The sequence below is a fragment of the Nothobranchius furzeri genome, chromosome 2, assembly GCF_043380555.1.
Source record: "Nothobranchius furzeri strain GRZ-AD chromosome 2, NfurGRZ-RIMD1, whole genome shotgun sequence".
Taxonomy (NCBI): domain Eukaryota; kingdom Metazoa; phylum Chordata; class Actinopteri; order Cyprinodontiformes; family Nothobranchiidae; genus Nothobranchius; species Nothobranchius furzeri.
In genome coordinates this window covers 12295033-12312435 of record NC_091742.1, presented here as the reverse complement: position 1 = coordinate 12312435, position 17403 = coordinate 12295033, and the positions used below count along the sequence as shown (strand labels likewise).

General features: G+C 42.1%; 2 protein-coding genes across 4 annotated transcripts; one reads left to right on the top strand and one right to left on the bottom strand.

Moving 5' to 3' along the window:
- Window positions 1–2247: 2247 nt before the first annotated feature.
- Window positions 2248–5467, bottom strand: actc1a (actin alpha cardiac muscle 1a). Of its 2 annotated transcripts, none has more exons than XM_015947673.3 (8): window positions 5340–5467; window positions 3972–4125; window positions 3763–3891; window positions 3483–3678; window positions 3236–3397; window positions 2920–3111; window positions 2605–2786; window positions 2248–2517 (listed from the first exon to the last, which is right to left on the bottom strand). In XM_015947673.3, the coding sequence occupies exons 2-8, from the start codon at window positions 4098–4100 to the stop codon at window positions 2374–2376; spliced, it is 1134 nt and encodes a 377-aa protein (XP_015803159.1). In that variant the 5' UTR covers window positions 4101–4125; window positions 5340–5467; the 3' UTR covers window positions 2248–2373. The 2 variants fall into 2 exon arrangements, with proteins under 2 accessions (XP_015803159.1, XP_015803158.1); XM_015947672.3 differs by having other exon boundaries at window positions 3972–4152; window positions 5340–5445.
- Window positions 5468–8898: 3431 nt separating this feature from the next.
- On the top strand, window positions 8899–16426 carry ak7a (adenylate kinase 7a). 2 transcript variants are annotated; one of them, XM_015947669.3, is made up of 19 exons: window positions 8899–8982; window positions 9089–9179; window positions 9260–9409; window positions 12187–12301; window positions 12398–12492; window positions 12582–12695; window positions 12782–12865; window positions 12961–13049; window positions 13135–13225; window positions 13895–13972; window positions 14125–14274; window positions 14397–14516; window positions 14595–14679; window positions 14871–14999; window positions 15082–15153; window positions 15257–15454; window positions 15653–15870; window positions 15951–16109; window positions 16190–16426. In XM_015947669.3, exons 2-19 carry the CDS (start codon window positions 9111–9113, stop codon window positions 16223–16225), a joined length of 2052 nt encoding a protein of 683 aa, XP_015803155.3. In that variant the 5' UTR covers window positions 8899–8982; window positions 9089–9110; the 3' UTR covers window positions 16226–16426. The 2 variants fall into 2 exon arrangements, with proteins under 2 accessions (XP_015803155.3, XP_054604849.2); XM_054748874.2 differs by having other exon boundaries at window positions 8976–9179.
- Window positions 16427–17403: the final 977 nt, after the last annotated feature.

The window sequence follows — 17403 nt, the reverse complement described above, 5'->3', positions numbered from 1 at the left end:
CGAAGAACAAAATGACAGAGACTTATAAGCAACATCAATAGAGTGCAAGCAGGAGGATGAAGTGTTGTGATAGATAATGTCAGCATAGTCCAGAATAGGCAGAAGCAGCTGTGAGGCAATTATTTTCCTAACCAGAAAGTTAAAACAATTAACAGATTTATAGAGGATTTTAAGACGAGAATTTAATTTTTTTGTAGTTGATTGTATGTGTTTTAAAGGATAAGTCAGGTTCCAGCCAAACACCAAGATATTTTATAGTCTCCGTGGTCTCCGGAGGAGAGGAGTGGAGAAAACAAAGCTTCAGGTTTTTTTCACCAATATCTAGGGCTTTCTTATGAAACAATAAGGAATATGATTTTGACTTATTAAGGAGAAGTTTATTAGCCAACAGCCACTGCTGAATAGAATTAAAGTCTTTTTGTAGCGAAAAATGTATCTCAGTGAGAGTTGGCTTACTACAATAAATAACTGTGTCATCAGCATAAAGATGAATATTACAGTCTGTGCAGCACAGGGGCATATCATTAACATAAATAGAAAACAATGAAGGTCCCAAGGAAGAATCTTGAGGGATGCCTTTAGATATTCCAGTCAAATTTGACTGACAGCCCCAGTACAACATACACTGGCGACGATGATGTAGGTAAGAGTTCAACCAAAGTAAGGATGATCTTGAAAGGCCAATAGCATGCAATGTTGTGGATAGAGTGACCCATGGTGGTGGTGGGGTTATGGTATGGGCAGGCATCTGTTATGGATGAAGAACACAGGTGCATTTTATTGGTTGCATTTTGAATGCACAGAGATACCGTGGTGAGATCCTGAGGCCCATTGTTGTGCCGTACATCCATGAACATCACCACATGTTTCAGCAAGATAATGCACGGCCCCATGTTGCAAGGATCTGTACACAATTCTTGGAAGCTGAAAATGTCCCAGTTCTTGCATGGCCAGCACACTCACCAGACATGTCACCCGTTGAGCATGTTTGGGATGTGCTTGACTGGCATATACGACAGCGTGTACCAGTTCCCACTAATATCCAACAACTTCACACAGCCATTGAAGAGGAGTGGACCAACATACCACAGGCCACAACTGATAATCTGATAAACTCTATGCGAAGAAGATGTGTTGCACTGCATGAAGTAAATGGTGGTCACACCAGATACTGACTGGTTCTGAGTCCCCAGACCCCAAATAAAGCTAAAAAAAACTGCACATTCCAGGGTGGCCTTTTATTGTGGGCAGTATAAGGTACACCTGTGCACTACTCATGATGTCAGATCAGCATCTTGATGTGGCACACCTATGAGATGGGATGGATTATCTCAGCAAAGCAGAGGTGCTCAATATCACACATTTAGACTGATTTGTGAATAATGTTTGAGAGAAATGGTAATATTGTGTATCTGGAATGAATTTTAGATCTTTAAGTCCATCTCATGAAAAATCGGAGCAGAAACAAAGGTGTTGCGTTTATATTTTTGTTGAGTGTATATATCAAGATTCAAGATCATTTTATTGTCATTGTACAATGAAAGGACTTCACGCTCACTAAAGACTGCACACGTAAGAGGTAGTAAAATATAAGTAAATTAAAATAACAAGGCTAAAATAGACTCTCTCTCTCACACACACACACACACACACACACACACACACACACACACACACACACACACACACACACACACAGCCAGTTTAAGATCCATCCATCCTTTTTCTGAACCCACTTGTCCACATAGGGTTGCGGGGGGGGCTGGTGCCTATCTCCAGCGGTCAACGGGCAATCAGGTGGGGTACACCCTGGACAGAGAGCTAGTCCATCGCAGGCCAATTTAAGATGTAAAAGTATAATGTAAACATGGTATAAAGACAAGTATAAACTACAAACTGATATAAAGTGAACATACGGTAATATAAATGTAAACAGTCACATGTTGATGTTTCGCGATGACTTAGCTAAATGTAAAGGTGCTGTAGTGCGCCATTATCCAGCAGAATCGCTGTTAGTGTGACCTCCTAGCAGCAAAATTCTTAAAAGCTGTTTTAACAGCCTGATGGTGCACATGTTTATTGCCCTGCATCGTTTGCCAGACCGAAGAAGTTTGAAGAGATTGTTAGCAGGTTGGGTTTGAGTCCTTTAGGATGTTTATACATAATAAATACCAGCCCAACAAGCCTGGATTTATCTTAAGCACACCGCCTCCACTTGCATCTTGAGAAAAACTCCAATGCTCAGAATTACTTTTTAAAAAAACTATTTTTTATTACAACAATACATGTATATACATCACAAGACACAGTAGAAACAAAAATATGGAAAGAAAGAAAGCTGGTTTGGTGGGAGTTCTGGCAACGACTGGAGGCTTAGAAGCACTTCCTGTGAACGATGGAGGGACCAGCCTCATCGTACTCCTGCTTGCTGATCCACATCTGCTGGAAGGTGGACAAAGAGGCCAGGATGGAGCCACCGATCCAGACAGAATATTTCCTCTCAGGAGGAGCAATGATCTGCAGGGAAAGGAGGAAAAGAGTAAGACATCTGGTTGAAGGCATTTTCCAACGTGCACGTTTCTCCTTCTAACAAGTCCTGCACACCTTGATCTTCATGGTGCTTGGGGCCAGGGCAGTGATCTCCTTCTGCATACGGTCTGCAATACCAGGGTACATGGTGGTACCACCGGACAGCACGTTGTTGGCATACAAGTCCTTACGAATGTCAATGTCACACTTCATGATGCTGTTGTAGGCAGTCTCATGGATGCCTGCAGACTCCATACCTGAGAAAGTAGGTTGACATTAATTTTGTTCTCTTAATTTTCAGATCAAAATTTTAAAATTGCATTGACTTTTGAATTTAACTATAAATTCATACAATGTTTTCCTTTTTTTTTGTGATTGGTAATTGCTCACCAATGAAGGAGGGCTGGAACAGGGTCTCTGGGCACCGGAAACGCTCGTTTCCAATGGTGATGACTTGACCGTCGGGCAGCTCATAGCTCTTCTCCAGGGAGGAAGAGGAGGCAGCGGTGGCCATCTCATTCTCAAAGTCTAGAGCAACGTAGCATAGTTTCTCCTTGATGTCTCGCACAATCTCACGCTCAGCTGGAGGGACCAAAAAAGAACTCGACTCAGTCAAAAAATCCCTATGATTTGATGAAATGCGTTCCGATCCAATACCAAAACATCAACTCAAGGGCAATTAGCTAATGCTGAAGCCCAAATTTACCTGTGGTGACAAATGAGTAGCCACGCTCTGTCAGGATCTTCATCAGGTAGTCAGTCAGGTCACGACCTGCCAGATCCAGACGCATGATGGCGTGGGGCAGGGCATAGCCCTCATAGATAGGCACGTTGTGAGTTACACCATCACCAGAGTCCAGCACAATACCTGTCCAGATAAAACACCGCTCTCTTAGACAACATAGAAAACGCTGAGTTTACTGATCCTGTGATAATGCAAAGTGTTGACTCACCAGTGGTACGTCCTGATGCATACAGGGACAGCACAGCCTGAATGGCCACATACATGGCAGGGACGTTGAAGGTCTCAAACATGATTTGGGTCATCTTCTCTCTGTTGGCTTTGGGGTTGAGGGGGGCTTCGGTCAGCAGGGTGGGGTGTTCTTCTGGAGCCACCCGGAGTTCATTGTAGAAGGTGTGGTGCCAGATCTGTGACACGAGTAAGAAGATTAACTTTTGTCTATCATTATTCATTCGTGAGTCAATATTTGTGATTCATGATTCATTTCCTACCTTCTCCATGTCATCCCAGTTGGTGATAATGCCGTGCTCGATAGGGTACTTCAGAGTCAGGATACCCCTCTTACTCTGGGCCTCGTCTCCTACATAGCTGTCTTTTTGACCCATACCCACCATCACACCCTGAAGAAACAACAGTTCCAGTCTCAGCTTCAACGCACACATGGCAGCATGTTGATATCAGTCCTACACAGATGTCAAACCTGGTGACGAGGGCGTCCAACAATGGATGGGAAGACGGCACGTGGGGCATCATCACCAGCAAACCCAGCCTTGACCAGGCCAGAGCCGTTGTCGCACACCAAGGCGGTGGTCTCATCGTCGTCACACATGTTTGATTGGTTCTGAGCTGGCCTTCTATATGAGAGAAGAAAAATGGAGGATCTGTGAGAAAAATAAATGCGTTATTCATACGAACATTGCATAAAACGTTCTTGTTCACGTCAATTAATTGAGATGAAACCAAACACAGAGAAGCTATTTTGCACTATGCTCACTATGAAAACACAGCTGAGTGCTCTAATCTCCTCTGAGTCAAGCAGCTGTCTGAAAATCAAAAATAGAAGGAGGCCCAATCCTGTTGAACAAACTCATGGGTCTATTTTAATCCTCAGGCCCCCCCTTGGTCCTCCCACCACCTCCTCAGTAACTTATTGTTACGTCAGAGCCAGTTAACAGCTGAGGCAGTGAGTGTTTTCTGGACAAGTGGCACTGGAGGCCTGGGTCTCCTCTCAGCTGTCACCACATAATAAGCTCCTGTGTGTATGCAGACCAAGTGCTGCCCTTTACAGGATATCTGGCACCAGGCTGCAGAAGATGCCACCATCAGCTGTTCTTACAGCCCCCCCCCCCCCCCCCCCCCCCGAAAAAGGCATCTGATGGTTGGGATAAATGACTGATGTCTGACATTACCAGATAATCAAACATCAGAAGAATGGATCCTGTTTGTTTCTAAAAATATGTCCAATTAAACAATTTCTGGATCGCACGAGGCCTAGAACCATCTATTGTCACTGATAGAAATCAATGAATCAATCCTAAATAAATCTATGAATCAATCCTAAATAAACAAGACATAAGGTCAAGGGTCAAGTTCATGTTTATTTAGGATAAGTAGGCGAGTTCATGGTTAAGCCACACAACTCATAAATGACTGAAAATTTGCTCATTTGTCTATTAAATGAGAAAAATGCTATTTTCATATCTCTTTCAGCCAAAAAACGTGGATTATGGATTATTTACCCACTAAAAATGACTCACTTAACAAAGCTCAGTCAGCCTTGACTGAACCTCACAAGCTTCTGTAGTTATAGCATCCATCCTGCATCCTACAGCCTGCCCATTTCACACTTTTTCCCCTTTCAGATAAAAAAGTCTTTTTTTTTGCATCTTGCAGGATTATCATCTTTAAAATGCCCTAAATCAAGATGCAGAAACAACTGAATAATGCAAGTCCCACTCCACATCCATGTTGCTGTTACTATTCTCCTCTGCAGCAGCATCTTCTCATCCTCTCTGGCCTGAATGCTCTAATGAACGAAAAGCCAAATCGCAGCAGTAAAGAGACTCACCAAGCTGTTGCCACAAGACTGGAGTTTCCACTGGGACAAAGTGGCAAGGCTGTGATGAGCTCCTTAAATATGCTTCAGCGTGCTGCGGCTGGGGGCTGGTGGGCGTGCTCAGGTCTCCACACAAGTCCAAATTAAGTGTTGCTCAGCAGAATGTAAAGTGGATCCTGTCAGGGATGCCTCCAGACGGATTTCACAACAACAGGCAGAAATGAACTGTTAATGGGAATTTCATTGAAGATGGACTATAAATGACAACATATTATAATTAATTAAAATATATACATTTAAATCCAAGAAAGTGAGAGTGATTTAAACTTTTTTTTTAAACTAATTCATTCAGATTCGTGCAGAGACCCCCACCACATAAACCAGCCCCCTATGATGAGTTAATATGACTAAGCTTGAACAGGACACTGGGGGTGTCTGCAGACAGTGGTGGTAATGTGAGATTTTGTTTGAGTAATACACTTAAGGAGCCATCCAAGGGGAGCCTGCTGCAGGCAGTTTGCTCATGGTGAGGTATGTGTTGGGGGGGGGGGGGCATGCCTGACAGCTGAGATTCAGTGTTGGAGAGGGTGGGGGTCCAGACCTCCAGCAGCCGATGGAGTGGCATGACGGCTGATGCTTCTCTGCTCTCATTGGATCTTTCGCTTCCTTTTAGGGAATTGGACTGTGTTCCGTGCCAGTGGCTGCACGTCGCCGCGCACCGAAGGTAGGAAGAGGACAGCTCAGGATCCTTATTTGTCACCTTGTACTGCCTGCACACTTGCTCCATGCTGGAGCCCTATCAGGTCACAGTTAGGGCAGTAGGAATGCAAATACCCCCCTTACCCCCTTAGCACCCAGAACTATTCCATTTGAAGTCATGTGCTGCAGCATCTCAAAAAGATGGACTTTTACATAAAAACGACATCTTTAATTTTTGGCTGTTAACTTAAAAAAAACATTTTTGTTATATTTGTACAGTCCGCAGATTTTAAAACCCCATTTTTATGCCATTTTGAATACATTGTAGAGTGAAATATAGGTCCAGATACTTTTTTAAAGACGGAATAGCAAAACAGGAGGGCTAAATCCTCACTGATGTAGGATACCAGACACAGATTACATGTGGTCATACCTAAAGTCTCCCTGTGACAGCAAAGCTTCTATATTTAAAGTTTTACAGCAGCAGCATCAGAGATAGTGGATGAGGCTTTTGCCCCAGGATGGCCAACAACACTGGTCAGCAGCAAAATACAGATAAAAGAATGAAGGAGTGAAACCACAGCGCTGCTAGACTCTATCATAGCCACTGCTAATGGAACCCGTACATCTGTAACATATAACAAACATCACCATCTTTCAAGACATGTGCAATATTAATACTACTACTCTCATTATTATGTGCAATTGTTATCTTAATTTACAATAGCTATAAACTCTTGCGTGATATCTTGAGTGCTTCTGCTATCCTGCTTACCTGAGCTGTTGCAATAATGCAATTTCCTCACTGAGGGACAAATAAAGGTATTCTTATTCTTATGAGTTCAATTCTAAGAAGCAAAATTGAAAAAGGCTGACATCAGGTCAGTCTTTGGCTGTGCTTTGTCGACAGCTCCGTTCAAATCGAAGGAGCACTTTTTGGCAGAGGGATGAAGCAGATTGTTGCTTCTAAACGGGTTATGGTTTTGAGGACCATTCATCCTTATAAGGTCGTGTAGGAAGTCCCTTGTGTCTGGACAGCTGTCTCCTCTGCACCCCCCTACACACACACACACACACACACACACACACACACACACACACACACACACACACACACACACACACACACACACACACACACACACACACACACACACACACACACACACACGCACGCACACGCACACACACACACAGTCAGGCAGCTGTTAGAATCCACTGCTTTGTGTCAACTGGCTTCACAGATGGGCGTCAGTTTACTGTTTCACCGATGTTCTTAATTCAGTTAATATTACCCTCAAGTTTCACTCATGTACCTGGATGGTTTAGATGTTATAGCTTTAACTGGAACACACAAGAAGAACGTAAAATCCACAGAATTGCAAAAACAAACCAAACAGGCCATTCCTCCATCTTTATCACTGTCCTTTAAATGTGGTGAGAGCCTCAATCTGTAGAGAGCAGACGCTATCACGCAGCCGTGTCACAGATAAAGTCAGCTCTATAAATATAGGAGGTGCATTGAAAGTTTCCATGTCAGCGCTCCATTGTCCTGCAACCGTGAGTGGATCTACATGCAGGACCATAGGTGTGTCTGGTTTGTGCAAATAAGGAGGCAACAGTGGTTTGTTGCACAGTGTGAACTGGAGGATGTAAAACTGACTTTTCCTGCAGAATTGGTGCTAAATAATCTGCAGGAGATAAATAACATATTACTTATCAGAAGAGGTCAGTTCCAGAAACACTAACGACAAAAACACTTTATAGTTTAGGTCCTCCATCACTGTGGTTGCTTCCTTAGACTCAGAAATAACAATACAATTTGGTAATGCTGAATACAGATAGGATTGTATCAAGAAACTAGAACAACCTGCCCATGATTGGAAATGTTCTCATCATCTACAAGTATGTCATCTACATTTTTGACAAGGTGAGAATCCAGCTGTGAGCAGGAGGAGCTGCACAACCACCACTGCCTTCCAAAGACAGAGAGGCAGATAAATGCATTAATTCATCCACAAATTCATCATAAAATAAATGAATGTTTACTCTCCTTCACTGACAATTAGGTTGCATGGTTTTAACTGGCTTTAATATTAAAAAATAATATTGTGTTCAATAAATTTTTAAGTACAACTTGTTTGAACCTGTTTGTCAAATAATAAAAATCCAATAAAAAACAAAACAAGTACTCAAACTTTACATTTTTCCATTTATTCTTTATGAAAACGGGAAAGCTTGATTTGACAGTGCTGTAAATATATATTCTGCCACTCATTTTAATAAATGTTATTTTTGTTCGCTTTGCATTATGTCGCAAGAGAAGCATTTGCTGATATGCTCAAGATGTGAAAACAATTGTGTAACTCCTTAATTTTATCCTGTTGTTGCAAGTTAGTTAAAATTATTTTGCATTAGTTAAAACGGACACATTGGCTTTTTCCTAAAATAGCAAAGACCTTAAATATTCTATAGTCAATCAACAGACTGATAAATAATCCAAATAACAGAGACTTTCTGGACTTCTCTTTTTTTAAACCAAATTTAATAAAAATCTGTTTACACAAAACAAATAAATAAATATGACACATGCTAAAACAAATACATCAAATCTTAAACTTATTATTATTTAGTATGGGGAAAGGCGTCCAAATTAATGCATTTTTTATATTATCAATAATGTTTTTATTTTGTTGCCACATATTAATCTTTAAAGTTGACAAAGCATTTATAAAACAGTAGATTTTTGTCTAAGTTCAATTTTGTTATCTTAATATTACTTGTTATGCTTATAAAACTTACTGAAAAGTTGAAATCGTGAGTTTATTCCTAATATTTTTTACGTAAAGTTACGATCTAACGTAACGCCATGGTGGTGTTTGCGGTAACGAATTTGATTGGCTGAACGTTAGCAACCATTACTGAGTGCATAGCAACGGTACGGACGAGTAGGAAGGTAGGAAGCTGTTGTTTTGGGTTTTATCGGTTTTATCGCAATAAAAGTTATAAAATAGACATTTTACTCGCACGTTTAGTCGTTTTGATTACACAACATAACGCAGGCGAACTTCAAATGAGCAACAAATGGAAAAAACGGTAAAACGAGTTTTTGTGAACGACGTCGACAGGTACTCTTCGAAGCGCATCGCCGAGGTAATAAAAGGGTAAAAGTGAGTTATTTACTGTTGTTCTCTTAAACATTTAGCAGTAACTTCTCTGAATTTGTTGAAAAGTTTTTGTCAGCGTGTGAAGCTGAAGTTGCGTCTGAGGATGAAGCAGCGAAGGACACGTTCTTCTCCCCTCGACACAGACCCGTTTTTCAGGTCGTGGGAACAGTTTCCTCCAAAGATGAAAACATCATCTTTCTTCACGAGCAGTACAATGTAAGTCAACCTTTAAACCCTTGATGTAAAATTAGAACAATCAGCCTGTCATTCAGCTCTATGAACGACCTAAGTTTGGAGAAACAGAGATGAGCTTTCACAGGTTAACAGCTACTTACTATGGAACCAGATAAATACTTAGGAAAAAATGTGGGTCTTTATTTGATTTTATCTTTTAAAGCTACAATGGTAAATTTGGAACACAAATCAGCTTAAAACAGTTTTTCATTGCTTTTAACTCATTCACTGCCAGCCATTTCCTGATCAGAAAAGCCCTCTACTGCCAGCGTTTTTCAGCGTCTTCACCATTTTTCAAGAGTCACAGAACGTTGCGCGCTAGGATGATGTTGATGCCAAAACTAACAAAACAAAGAGTAAACTCACTTCTTACATCAGGAAGAATCTGCGCATTTCAAGTGTTATCCGTTCTTTCATAATCCGTTGTTGAATTGTGATCGGCAGAAGCTTTTCCGGTTCGCGCCTCACTTTTTTTTACAGCAGCGGCCCAAAACGATCTCCTAACACACGGATTTTCTGCTTCCTGATCACATGACGTGTGACGTACGCGGATGAAGATCGGCTTTAGAGCTGGGATGTTTGTTCTCACGGTGCTGTCATGACTTGTGGGAGGCGTCTAACCCAAGACATGCAGAATCAACACAACAACTCGGAGTAAGTAAAAATAAAGTCTTTTATTATGAAAACGGGAACAAAGGATGCACTAGTAAGTCCAGTGAGTAGGGTGCCACAAGGCGTTAGTCCAGAGTTTAAGTTCCGTAAACAGCGGGGAAGGTGGCGAGCCGAGGTGAGTAAGGACCGGGATCCACTTGAGTGAGGTGGGTGAGAAAGCGGAGAGGGGAAGGGCAGGAGCCGTGGAGGAGGATGGGATGAAGTCCTGGAGATCCGGGGTTCTAGCGGTGAAGGTAATGGATGTGGTAGTGGTTCCTAAACAAGGCAAAGCAGACAGGGGTTCAGAGACGAGTCCAAAGTCATAATCCAAAAACAATCCAAGGTCAGAGATCCAAATAATCCAATCACGAATACACAAGCGAGCAAACAGGCGAATACGAGTGGCAGGGGCTAACCAAAACTGTAGCAATCATCCGGCGTCGAGTGGTGTCTCCATCCTCCCTTTATACCAGAGCCTCTGATTGCGAATCCAGCTCAGCTGGAGTCCACTCCGCTCTTCACCTGTGGAAAAGAACCTCAAAGATGGTTTATTGAGGAAGAGCACTCACCTCGGCTCGTGAGTCACGACAGGTGCGGGGGCTCGTTCCGACGCTCACATAGTAAAAAAAATGCAAATGGCGACTAATGATGAGTTTTGTCGTCACTGGCAGTAAATGAGTTAACGTTTTAACATAGTATAGCTATGAATACATTGTGAACCACCACCAAAAACACGTTTTGGACCAAAACCAGCCATTGGACCATCAGGTTGTCCGTCTAACCGAACCACCGCACTCATTACACACTCACATATTCATGAACAGAACACCACTGGTGAGAGAGGTTCTCCGCTCAGTAATATCTGAGAAGGAGAAACAGCTGTCTGCTACCACTTCAACTTTAGTACAAACTATCAAGAGTCCAAAAAAGAAAACCACCAGTTGAAGTCCTGACAACAAAAGATGTTTGGACCTACAAAATGGCGACTGGTGTTTAGCACTATCTTGTTTCATTTGGCATCACGGGTTTCTGGTTCTGGCAGAAGCGTCTCAGGGAGGATACCCAAAGTCAAAATACACCGAAAAACAATTTATCACAACTTTTTTTTCTGAATCTTCATTATCATCAAATAATCCACATAAAACGCTAAAAACAGGATTAGAGTAGGGGTGTGGAGAATGTGGCCCATGGGCCACATGTGCCCCTCAGAGTAATTTTGTGAGAACCTCGACTGAAGTTGAAAAATGGTAGAACAACACAGGCTGTTTACGCAGATAGATCCTGGTAAAGTAGAACCTTATTAAATGGAAAAGATGCAATGCTAATATTTGTCTCTGGAGCTGTTTTTACAGGACCATAGCGTTTGCAAAATGGGATTTGCCGTGGTTCGTTGTGGAGGATTTTGGCATTTATAGTAGCAAAGCTGAAGCTAGAATAAACTGCCATCAGGCACCTCTCAAACCAAGACGGGATAAAAGGAGGTCGCCGGGCAGCCCCCCCCCCCACCCCCCACCCCCCGCCCGCATGTGACGTACAGGGTTTCGCATTCAGCGTCAGACTGATGAAATTTCTTTTTCAGGACATTTAGCTTTGATGTGACCTGCTTTTTGTGCCACTTGACGCCCCGCTCAGCCAGTGTTTTCACCACTCTGTCGAACAGCTGGTTGTCTTTCACCTTGCCCGTAAAAAGGCGACTAATCTGTTCGTCCGCTCGCACGGCCAAAAGCTCCATGGTCTCCGCGTCCATCCAGTTTGCCATGTTGTAGGTGGTTGAAAGATACTAGTGAGAAGCCATGTTTATCTGTGTTTATATCCCTTCCGGCCGGCACTCGGCACCCAGTATACGTCATTAACGCGGCCACTCTTTTGCGGGGGGGCCTCCCACAGTCGCTCCAAAGGGATTAGCGGGGCTGACACGTGTTTAGCCGTCAGAGGCGAGGGGCTCATGCGGCAATGTTACTTCATGGCTAAGCGCATCAGAATTGAGTTTTATCACCTTTCCCCTTTGCTCCTTGCCGCATTTACGAGACCCACAAATTTGGATTTATCACTCTGTAATGACGCAATGGTCTGTCTTATAAAAGAGGCTATTGTCATTCTTCTGTTAGTCCCCAACCAGAGATGAGCTTTTTAGGTGTCTGCTGGAATGTGATGTGGTGGTGTATAACATCTCAGAAGGTTTAACCCAACAATTGGCTGATGAGGCGGCATGGGCACTTAAAGGTAAAACCATCAAATATGTCACTTATGAAAAAAGAAGACTGAAGTCAGTTAGTGAACATGCAGAATACCTTCTCATTTTCTCCATTTTTGCTGTAGCCCTTCATGATGAAAGGAGGAAGTTCAACTCCCGAAAAATCTTCATCTTGGTCTCCTCGGTGGTGCCACGGGCCATAACAAAATTAAACAAACCGGTAAAGCTTAAAAAAATGTTAGAAAAGAAGAAATTCTGAAGCCATAAATATTTTTATGAAAACCCAACATGCCTTTTTTTTTCTTGAAGGATGAGGAGCCAGAAGATGTTATATCTGAGCAAGAGTTCACGCAAAGAGAGCCTCATCCGAAGTTCGGAAACCACAAGAAACTGGAAAAGCTTGTGCTCACCTTGACAAACAAGGTTGGTGTTTTTGACACTGTGATGAATAAATCAACACACATAGCTGAAAATGCTGCCATGTTCTTGTGATTTCTCCATTTTTTCAGGGAAAGACCAAACTCAGAGGTTACATTATAGCTGCTGGACTTCAGTATGGAATGGGAGAAAATTTATTTCACTACTTTTTTAAGGTCATAATTCATATACTAATACAAAAGTAGATTTTTATCACCATATCTCCATCTGTTCTGCTCACCTCTATTGGCATTTATTCTGTTTTTTTTAGATTTCCTGGTTGATGCAGGTCCCACAGGTTCCCGTTTTTGGAGCCGGCACAAATTACATCCCCATGATTCACGTTTATGATCTTGGACAGTGAGTTTAATTAACTATAGTGCATTTATTTATTTGGAAATAATCACATCCGGTCTGAACTCACTGCATTTATTTATTTTTGTAGAGTAATTCAAAAAATTATCGAGCTGAGACGAGGGCCGACGTTCATTTGTGCTGTTGACGATTCCAAGAGCACTTTAGAGGAGATTATAAAGGTAATGTTCACAAATAATTAAGGAACTGAATACGTTTCTGTGATTTAAAGGTGTAGAACACTGAAAAACCATTTTTAAAATCTTATTTCTGATTATAATCTCTGAGTTTTTCATGCAGGCTGAACATGAAAATAGTCTCCTACACCTACCTCCTGCACTAGCTTCTGATAGAAAACAGACGGTGAAACTCTAGGATTAGAAAAGCCTGACAGATCTACATCACACTGTCATTAAAGATACTCACCCATCTTGACTCACGACGGGGAAGGCTGTTGTTGGTTTAGCGTCCAGGAAACAGCAGAGAACATCTCGGCTAGTAGAAGCTAACCATTAGCATTAGCAACTCCACCACACAGCAGAACTCCTTTAAACTTGCGTTATTTGTGGAGGAAAAACATTAATGTTGCAAGTCAGTGGCAGAGTCGTGTTGCTGTTATCCAATCCGGGGCAAGACGTCCGAATATCAGGATAAGACTCCTGCCGTCTGAAGCTCAGCTGTGATGTGGCTCACTTCTAGTTCCTGGAAATGCTGCACCGGTGTCCCCCATCCCTACTAGAGACCATTGCAAATATATTGATTGCATGAGTGTTCCACACCTTTATACTATGACCTGAAAGGACGACATTATTTAAAACTGTGAGAACCCTTTGTTACCTTTGACCTTATAGGCCATTAGTGATGTTCTGGGACCAGGAGATCTTCACACGTCGACCCTGGAGGATGCCATCAGAAAGGGGGGTTTTACGGTAAAGGGTTTGAACCAAATTTTAAAATACACATGCCTTGATGACTTTAGATGGAATCAGCTGCTATTTACGTTTGTTTGTGTGTAATGAAGCCAAGTCTCAGTGTTACAGGTGCAACATTTGTACGTAAAACCTTTGGTGTCTAATTTCAGCCAGAGGAAGTGGATCAGCTAAGTATCGACCTCCGCTTGCAGACTTCAGTGATGAATGACATTTTGGATCTGAACTGGAGGTGTAAAACTGGGATGGTTGACAACATAGAGGACATTATACAGGAGTACAAAGACACCAGACAACTTCTTGTGAGTGTTAAACAGGTTTAAACATGAAAAACACATCAACAGTTCCACGTTTAATTTTCCTGGTTTTATATCTGCAGATTCCGCTTGTTTTACGCTTTCCTTTATTCTGTTTTGTTCTTTAGCCAGTTAAAATCTGCCTGCTTGGACCTGCTGCTGTGGGTAAAACTACTGTCGCTGCAAAACTCTGCAAGAAGTACAAAATACACCACATCAGCGTTAAAGAGGTCATCCAAGAGAAAACGGTTGGTGGAGGCAGATGTTTCAGATTCTCATGCTGTCTTGTGGAAAACTTCCAGCATTTTTCTTTCTTTTTGTGGCAGAGAGACATGAGTGGAGCTGGCTCTGACTCTGGGGGTTATGAGGAAGCAGCGGCTGCAAAAGACAAAGACTTAGAAGAGATCCAAGGTTGGCTAAAAAAAGAGTTGAACTAAACAGCTGATGGTGAAGAATATTTGTGTATTAGACGGAAATTGACTTAGGTTTTTCCAGGGAAATCCTGATGACATATTCTGAATATGAAGGTAGAAGACTAGCACTTGGAAATGTTTGATGATAAATCCTGTGTGTGTGCTTTGTTTAACTCTGTATCTCCTAAGGCCAGCTGACTGAACACCAGATTTCTGTCATTCTGAAAGAAAAACTCAACTCCAAACCATGCAGAAACCATGGATTCGTCCTTGATGGATTGCTCGAGACTTATGAGCAGGCAAAGATGATTTTCTCTGGTAAGTTTAAGCTAACTGTAAAGTCGTCGATTTATTGTAAAGTCCTTGCTTTGTGATGCGCGGGGGCGTTTATTTTGTGCAGACGAGGAACCAGAGAGAGAGGATTCAGGTTTGACCTTTGAAATCTCTTCGTACAACAAGCTCACTACTCCAGGTTGGACGTCAGACATGAACAAATGACCAAAGTTAAAATGTGCACAGGTATTAAACACTTCACCTGCATGTTTAAACGCTTCTGTTTACCGTGTGGATTCCAGAGTACGTGTTCGTCCTTGATGCATCCGATGATTTCCTGAAAAGGCGAGTGGAAGGACTTCCAGAGATCAGACGGGGGGAAAGGCGCTACAACTGGGATGAGTTTGAGTCTCGTCTGGTGAGATACAGAGAACTCAGTAAAGCCGAGGAAACACTGCAGGACTTTTTTGATCATCGCAAGATTCACCTAGAGCACATAGGTAATGCCTGCAAAACTCTGTCTCTTTTATTTAAATCAGGAGAAAATGAGTCCTCAACGAGTCATTTTGAAGGAATACAAAAAGAAACGTGAAAACAAAGATCCTTATTCCAAGATGAAGTAGAAATATATTCATGGAGCTGATTTACATTACAAATGCTTTTGTTCATCATGATAAGGGAGTCTTGTTCTTCTCCAGAGGTCAGCACAGATGATTTAGAGTACACAGGTGTTATGAGAAAGATCACTGAGATCGTTGGGGCTCCCAAAAACTATGGCCTGAGTCCAGTGGAGCAGGAGGAGGAGAACCGGAGGAGAGAAGATGAGAGGAGGCAGAAGCAGGCGGCAGAGGCAACTGAGAGGAAACAGAGGAAGGAGGCCTTGCTGGCTGAGATGGCTGCTCAGTACAAGGATTGGGTAAGAGGAGAGAATAAAGAACATTATGGAAAATAATTTAAGCATCTGTAAATTAAAAAGAATATGTTTGTGTTTATCAGCAGGAGAATCTGTTCAAGATGAAGCGGCAGGAGTGTGAGCTGCTGGAAGCTCAAGCTAATCCTCTGAGGAACTACCTGATGAAGTTTTTGATGCCTTCGGTGGTCGAGGTCACGACAGACTGCCTGAAAATCAAACCAGATGACCCTGTTGACTTTCTGGTATTTACACACACACACGCACACACACACGCCATCGGCAGCAAAATGGTAGAAGTGTAAGTCTTGTTTTGTTTTTGCAGGCTGAACATCTGTTACGGAAGAACAATCAAGAATAAACCATAAAGGTGTTGTGATGCAGCAATGTTACATAAAATGTTAGACGATTTTAGTCCATTTACATTTATTTCATTTGGATTTTCTGTCAAAAGACATTTTTCCTGTTTTTCTTTTACAAAATAAACTATTTCAGTTCAGAAAATTTGGGACTCTGAAAAATAAAAACCAAATGGAACAAAATAAAAAGCACTGAAAAACTGGTTAGATTGCTTTTTACTTGTTCAGTCATCAAATGCAAATATAACATCTTTAAAAGAGAAATGTTGGTTAAAAATTCTATTGTCTTTAAAGGGATTTTACTGAGTTTTGAATTTTTATGCTCGCGATTGCCCCCCCAGGCCAAAAGCTTAACGACAGCTTCAATAGTAGGCTCGTGCACGAGGCGCGCATGCTGTACGTGCACACTCCTTAAGGAAAATAACAGCTGAGACAGTCCCTTGTGTGTGTGTGTGTGTGTGTGTGTGTGTGTGTGTGTGTGTGTGTGTGTGTGTGTGTGTGTGGCCCGGAGGACAGAGGAAAGGAGAACACGCAGCTAATTAATTAAATAATTTGGTTCTGTACCTTTCTCTTCAGCACAGCCGACAAAGGTTTATGATGGGTCAGTCCTCCTGCATGCTCGGATCATGCCCTTCCCTTGCTTGAAAAATTGTTCCAAAATGAAAGTTGAACCCACATCTTTTTTATCTGTGAATTCAATACCGTTCGGCGAGTCTCAAATAAAAATTTGGGCATCTTACTGTAAAAAAAATACCATTAATGTAAAAAAAGAAACTCTAAATAAACTATGTTCATATCCAGAATTGAACCTGGGTCTTCTACATGGGAGTCAGACATCTTAGGTGAGCTACAGCGCCAGAGACATTGTTTGTATCTGTAACATTTATATCCTTGATGACACCTGAAACAACGTTCAAAGAACGGTTCAGAGCGAAAATGGCAATTTTGTTGCTAATTTGCAGGAAATATCTAGAAGAAAGTTCCACAGAAAGTAGCTAAGGGTCCTCAGAAATGTAGCTAGCTTTGTCACTAGGCGTTAGGAACAGCGACAAAGTGGCACTGCCTCTCTCTCTGCTGCTAAAGCTACGGATAGCAAATGCTATGCCTGAGCGTGAACGCACATGAAGCAGCCTGCTCGACCCGAGCAACTCTTTTTTTCTGTGATTTTACAGAAAAACAG